The 7209-nt window shown below is 42.7% G+C and overlaps 1 protein-coding gene across 1 annotated transcript in view; it reads left to right on the top strand.

Moving 5' to 3' along the window:
* Nucleotides 1–5959, top strand: part of CD160 (CD160 molecule) — a 9739-nt gene extending 3780 nt beyond the window's left edge. The window contains exons 2-4 of the mRNA XM_017515190.2: nt 372–698; nt 2550–2687; nt 5293–5959. Coding sequence (XP_017370679.1) covers nt 372–698; nt 2550–2687; nt 5293–5300 — 473 coding nt within the window. The 3' untranslated portion in view covers nt 5301–5959. The remainder of the gene's footprint in view (nt 1–371; nt 699–2549; nt 2688–5292) is intronic.
* Nucleotides 5960–7209: the final 1250 nt, after the last annotated feature.

Raw genomic sequence — 7209 nt, 5'->3', positions numbered from 1 at the left:
AAAAAAAAAAGGTCCGACGGTGGGGTTCATGTCCTAGTCATCACAGCCCCAGCAGGTTTGGCAGAGTGAATGCCTAAACATATTTGTTAAGTGGAGGAACAAAGAAACCTATGAATTAATGGACACTTTGAGATTATTTAGTCCCTTAATTTTCATTTTCCAGATGAATAAACTACTGCCCAAGGAGTTAGGTAACTTGCTTACGGTCACACGGCCATCGATAGAGCTGTAATTTGTATTTCCTGTCTGCCAGCGTGGCTGCCAGCTTCTGCTCCAGTCCTTCCTTGAAGATTTCTAGTGATAAGGGCAGTTATGGTGAAACTCAGAGAACGCGACCTGACCTCTGGGTAATTCTTCCCTTTCCCTTCCAGGATGCATGAACATCACCAGCTCAGCTTCCCAGGAGGGAGCCAGATTAAACTTAATCTGTACTGTGTGGCATAAGAAAGAAGAGGCTGAGGGGTTTATAGTGTTTCTGTGCAAGGACAGGTCTGGAAACTGTTCTCCTGAGACCAGTCTGCAACAGCTGAGACTTAAAAGGGATCCTGGGATAGATGGTGTTGGTGAAATATCATCTCAGCTGGTGTTCACCATAAGCCAAGTCACACCGTCGGACGGTGGGACCTACCAGTGTTGTGCCAGAAGCCAGAAGTCAGATATCCGCCTTCAGGGCCATTTTTTCTCCATTCTAGTCACAGGTGAGTCTCCAGTACTCCTAGTGCCACCAGGTGGGACAGTGACCAGGGCTGACAGCTGGAAATATAACCAGATGGTTCAGGTCCTGGATAGGCAGTTTCCTTCTTCCTCAGTCCTTTCCATCACTCCCATCGGCGGATGCTGCCTTTCTTCAAAGTCCACATACAAACATCATCTCATTTTGCCTTTAATTTTAAAACTCTTACTGGGGTGGCCGTTGCATTTTTATTGACAGGGAGATGGAGTCACAGGGGTTGAAGAGACTTGTCCAGTGCTACTCACTGACCAGGGCCAGTAAAAGCAGATAGGAATTAGGCCTCCTGGTTCCCAATTCAGAGGTCTCCCAGAGATGTGGCTGTATTTCTGAATTCAGGCAGACAAAGAGATCAGGTGTGAGATAAAATGGGTATCTGTCTTAAGGAGCATTTAGTTGGAAGAAAGAAACCCATTCAAGGTACCATAACTTAAAGGAGGAAAAACAAAGCAAAAAGTACGGCCGGCCCTCAGGAGTTCCAGTTCCTGGAACCAGAAACCAGAAAGGGGACAGGACCTAAAACGGTTACGGTCTCAAACTCTGAGGCAGGGAGGCCTCTGGCTTCTGCAGCTGTCTCACCCTGTGTCCGCTCCCTGCTCCAGTACTACTTTGGCATATCCTAAATATGGGTGCTCCAGCCCCAGCTTTATATGACTTCCTTAAGTCAAATTGTGCCCTACAGAAAGCATCTCTGTGTTCCTATATTCCCAGACAATAGAGCAAGCTTTCAAAATGCTGTGGGGGGAAAAAAAATCTTCACCTAAAATTATATATTCAGCCAAACTATAAACCAAATGTGAGGAAAGAAAAAAGACACTGAGAATTATAAGCTTTATCAGAAAAAAGAAAAGGAAAAAAGACATTATCACAAGATGCTATAAGTCAAAAAAAATTGCTTTCCATGTAATTTTTTTTTTTTTAGATGGAGTCTCCGTGTGTTGCCAGGCTGGAGTGTAGTGGCACAATCTCGGCTCACTGCAACTTCTGCCTCCCGGGTTCAAGCAATTCCTCTACTTCAAGCAATTCCTCTGCTTCAAACAATTCCTCTGCTTCAGCATCCCATGTAGCCACCAAACCCAGCTAATTTTTTGTATTTTAGTAAAGACGAGGTTTCACCGTATTGGCCAACTAGTAAATGCTGGATAAAAATCCAGATCTAGGCTGGGTGTGGTGTCTCATGCCTGCAACTCCAGTGCTTTGGGAGGCCAAGGCAGGTGCATCAGTCGAGCCCATGAGTTCAAGACCAGCCTGGCCAACGTAGTGAAAACATCTCTACAAAAAAAAAAAAATACAAAAATTAACTGGGTGTGGTGGCACATGCCTGTAGTCCCAGCTACTAGGAAGGCTGAGGTGGGAATATCGATTGAGCCCAGGGGGTTGAGGTTGCAGTGAGCCATGATCACACCATTGCACTCTAGCCTGGATGACAGAGCAAGACCCTGTCTCAAAACACAAAAAACCCTGATCTATTCCAAAGAGCAAGATTTTAACTTATGCCAAATTGCTTGACCCACTCTAGAAAATGGGGATACCCAAGTCCAAGGTGACTAAGCTGTTTCAGCTATCTCTGTGGGCAAACTTTAGAATTACTTTAAGGTCTATTTGCATCCCCAGTGTCTAACACGCAGGAGATTCTATACTTATTTATGGCTGCTTAAGGACATCATAATTACCCACAGGGTTAAAAAATACTTATTTGGGTAATGAATTATGGCGGGAGGTATCCTTGGAGATCATAGAGATGTCATGAGATGATGCAAAGGGAGGTACTGATGATTTCTGAAACCCTCCCCTGATCCATGATTCTCTTTTGAACCAGAGACAGGGAACTACACAGTGACGGGATCCAAACGACGACACCATCTTGAATTCGGCCATAGTGAAGGCACTCTCAGTTCAGGCTTCCTACAAGAAAAGGTCTGGGTGATGCTGGTCACCAGCCTGGTGGCCCTTCAAGGTATGTCCAGAAGAGCTGTAAGCACCCCAAGCTATAAGTGTACTATAATATTTCTGCCACCTTGGTTATTCTCCAGGAGGAGAAGGTTGGAAAGGAAGTCCAGAGGGAGAGAAAAATGTTCCTCGAGCCCTGGCTATCCACAGGGAAGTTCAAACCGGTTTCCCTGATCCAAAGGCAGTAAAGACTTCGTATATGTAGAGGAAGACAAATGAATCTGATTTTTCAATGGGTAGGAGGTCAGACTCATTAGGAAAGAAGGCCTGTGAGAGAGGCATGTTAGTACAACTGCCTCTACTCGCTGCATGAACAGAGGGCTCCAAGTTGAAGCAACAAATTTTTGGCTATTACAGGAAGAACAAGGCAAGCGATACTTGGTCTGGAGGTGGGTTTTGAACAGTGCAGCTCCTCAGCAAAGGCTGATGGCCAGATTGGGCATATTAAACACATGCAGCTGAGTCCTCTGAGCACCACTTATCCGTATGGATTTCCGTTTTCCCTATAACAAAAAGTGAAACTTCCAATAATTTGTCATTATGTTTTTGTATAACAAGCAACTGATACAGGTTTTTGCCTGTCCTTGGCATTCTTACCTCCATTTTATTTAGGTTTTCCTCAAATCAGTAACTATCACTGTTTTGAGCGGCATCAGAATGTAGGCTCTATATATGTAAAGACTTTGCCTCGTTTACCCCAAGTCTCAGACATATAGCAGGCTCTTAATAAATTTGTTAAAGAACCTGTATGATGAATCAGATGCTTTACACATGATTCTAACTTGCAAGCAAACATCAGGAAACAGACATAAAGAAGTTGAATGGGACCTGGCACAGTGGCTCAAGCCTGTAATCCCAGCACTTTGGGAGGCCGAGGTGGGAGGATCCCTTGAGCATAGGAGTCTGAGGCCAGTGTGGGCAACAGGACGAAACCCATCTCTACAAACAAGTACAAAAATTAGGTACGGTGGCATGCGCCTATAGTCCCAGTTACTCAGGAGGCCAAGGCAGGAGGATCACCTGAGCCCAGGTTGGTTGAGGTTGAGTGAGCCACGATCATGCCACTGTCCTCCAGCCTGGGTAACAGACCCTTTCTCAAAAAAAAGTTAAATGTTGCCCTTCACAGCAATTAATACAGATCCTTCTCACTCTTAAACCTTACACTAATGACCTACTATATGCAAAGAACCTCTTACCTCCACCACCTCCCTCATTCTGAGACTGCCTCCCCCCCTTTCCAGAAACAGGGCCCCCAAAACATTCCCTATTCCAGTCCCTTATTTGCAAGTCATCACAAGAAAACAGAGATTTCAAAAAGAAAACAGAGACCTTATCTGTAATCCTTAGTGAGGATCTTCCAAGTTTAAGCGTATGCCAGTTTTCAGGAGGAAACAGTCTGACCCTTTAGACATATTTTACTGATTCTAACTTCCCTTGGTTAGGCTACTGTAACCAATAAAATACATTTTATTTTAGAATAAAAATTCTGAAGGGGAAATTGAGTCTAGCCATACAGCCTACTACCAGTCACTATCTTTGATTCCCAAGTCATCCTAGAGGAAAAAAAATAAAAATAATTTTTTTTTTATTTTTTATTTTTATTTTTATTTTTTTTTGGAGACAAGAGTTTCGCTCTCGTTACCCAGGCTGGAGTGCAATGGCGCGATCTTGGCTCACTGCAACCTCCGCCTCCTGGGTTCAGGCAATTCTCCTGCCTCAGCCTCCTGAGTAGCTGGGATTACAGGCATGTGCCACCATGCCCAGCTGATTTTTTGTATTTTTAGTAGAGACGGGGTTTCACCATGTTGACCAGGATGGTCTCGATCTCTTGACCTCGTGATCCACCTGCCTCGGCCTCCCAAAGTGCTGGGATTACAGGCGTGAGCCACCGTGCCCAGCAAAATAAATTTTAAAATGTCTGGGCTTTTTTCCCTTTTCCACTCAGGTGAAGAGAATGAACTTTTGAATCCAATCTTTTGTTTTCTCCTATCTTCAATTCAAGCAGCTTTAAAGTTAACAAAAGGAAAAAAACTAAAGCTCAATATTTGATTAAACAAGAAAATACACACTACTTACAAGCTTTGTTTATCCCTCTCCTCCAACTCAAGGCTTGGTAGAATCATGGAAAGAGGTAGCATTCAGAATAGTACACATGCTTTCTCAGGTCTAGAAACATCGCATAGATCAAGTTATCATGCTTACACACGGGGAAGAGGAGGAGGGAGTTTTCCTGGAGCTCTGTGCCCCTCTCAGCTCATGAAGCTAACTTCAGTGAATATCCTTGTCTTATCATTGTGCCAGCAATTCAAAGCTATACGTGCAAAACCTACCTTCAACTTTTTGAGTGGCATCTATTGCTTCTTTGAATGTCCCACCTTCCAGCAAGGGGCGATCAAGGCTAGCCCCCTCCCCACTCCCACCAGAATGAGATTTGCTCAAGATCACAGCCCTAACTTTAGTAATAAGACACAACACATAAAATAGTTCCCTTTACAGTCATGAGGGCCAATCAAACACACATCTCAGGATAGGTCAGACTTCATTTTATCAGGTATTTTGTTGCTATTCTAAGTTACAAGGCAGTAACACAAACTTTCTTTGTCTTTCCACAGCTTTGTAAGCCATGTGCCAAAAGAAACTTTTTAAAAAGCTACAGCAAGATAAGTCTGACTCTGGCTTAGTATCTTTCTCATTACAATAGGCACAGAGAAGCCAGCAATGGAGCACAGCGGGAGAGATGCGAATATGCCAAGAATCTGTGGAAACACAAGCTGGGGCAAATCAGTGTGCACCTTGACTTTCCCCCCTCACTGTCAGAGCAAACTTGCCTTCTGCCCTCCTAAGCTCCAGTAAATAAAATAGCTTTCACAAAGTGGCTGGTATACTGTTCTCAAATACTGGATAAATATATGCTTTTTTGTACCCCAGAACAACTTTTCCTCCTTCCTCATCAACACGGTAAAATAAGTCAAGTCAAACAAAAGAACACCAAATGTGGGGGGAAGAAATTTTTATTTAACACTGTAAAGGAAAAAGAGAGAAAACAAGCAAAGATACGTAGGACGGAAAGGAAGACAGCCAGATCCAGTGACTGACTTGGTATGAAAATGAGGAAATGCAGACAGACCTTGACGTTCAACAGCATCCACACAGCACTGCTGGAGGAAGAGGAAGATTTGTGCAGACCAGGCGCACCACAGACTACAACTGTCCAGCTTCAATAAATGCTTGTTAACCTCTTTGGTCATTTCTCTTTTTAAATAAACGCCCATCACAGTATTTGCAGTCTTTTCTCCTAAATTCACAAACTCTCTTCTTTCTCTTTGGACAGATGACCTCTTGTCATAGTTAAGCAGACAGTAGGCAGGATATTCCTGATAGGAGGAACTACATGAGTAAAGGGGTAGGAGCGCAGAAATTTAGCTACAGCTCCATGGTGAGCCATTAAAAGGAAAGAGACACTTTACCTGTGATCCTTGGCAAGGACCGGCCAAACGTGGGAGCTAAGGATTGTGGGAATGGAGAGAGATATGGCTGAGGGAGATAATACCCTTATTAGTGGTAATCTTGAACCTCAAACTAAGGATTTTAGACTTTGTATCCTATGGAGATAAAAGGTCTAGACATGGAGCCAAAGATCTGGATTCAAATTCTGGCTCTGCAACATACCAGTTGTCATTGGGCAAATGAAGTTTTGAGATGCGATTTCTGCTTACTTGTCCGTAAAAAGTGATACTGCCTACTCCATCTTCTGTTTCCACAGGATTGTTCTGAGAATCAAATGACAGTCTGTATTTGGAACCTAGAACCATCTGAATTCCGACTCCAGTCTCCAAAGCTTTCTCCACTACATCATATTCATTTTAATCCTTCTCTGTTTCATATGTTAGTTCTGTGTTTCCAACTAAATAAGAAGCTCACATGGGTGAGATGTCTTTTGTTTTTAGTATTCAAAGAATCTCCTAGAGCTACTCAACACTATATAATCACTGGAAGTCTCAGTAAGAAGTTATATCCAACTATATGAAAAGTTTCAGCCATTGTACTATACTTAATTACAGTCCATATATAACAATCTGTGACACACAATCACAGAAAGGATACACTGCCCAAGTTTATCAAGACATTTATGAGCATGAGACTACCAGCTCTGACTCGAACTAAGCAACATATATACAAAGCAAATATACTTTGTACATACCAACTGAGTCTTGCTTCTAAAAGAATTTATTTACTCTGCTTATCTCAGGACTTGGTTCAACAGAAATTTAAGATATTTGTATCTTGGTTTTCAAAATGTATTGAAACAATTGACTTCAAACAAGCCTACAAATTTCCATGCATGAATAGGCAGTTTTCTGGACACACATCTTAGCCCCAATCTATGAGTGATTCACAACCATGGGTTTTGAACCTCTGTGAGGCCATGAGGTTATTACAAGGAACAGATTACCATAATCTTGAGCTTGAATAAATATCTTTCAAATATTTGTATATACTATATTTCAACTGGATACAGATTCTGGTGT

Source organism: Cebus imitator, unplaced genomic scaffold (assembly GCF_001604975.1).
Source record: "Cebus imitator isolate Cc_AM_T3 unplaced genomic scaffold, Cebus_imitator-1.0 Scaffold543, whole genome shotgun sequence".
NCBI lineage: Eukaryota > Metazoa > Chordata > Mammalia > Primates > Cebidae > Cebus > Cebus imitator.
The sequence above is the reverse complement of the archived record's forward strand: the minus strand, read 5'-3'. Positions and strand labels throughout refer to the sequence as shown.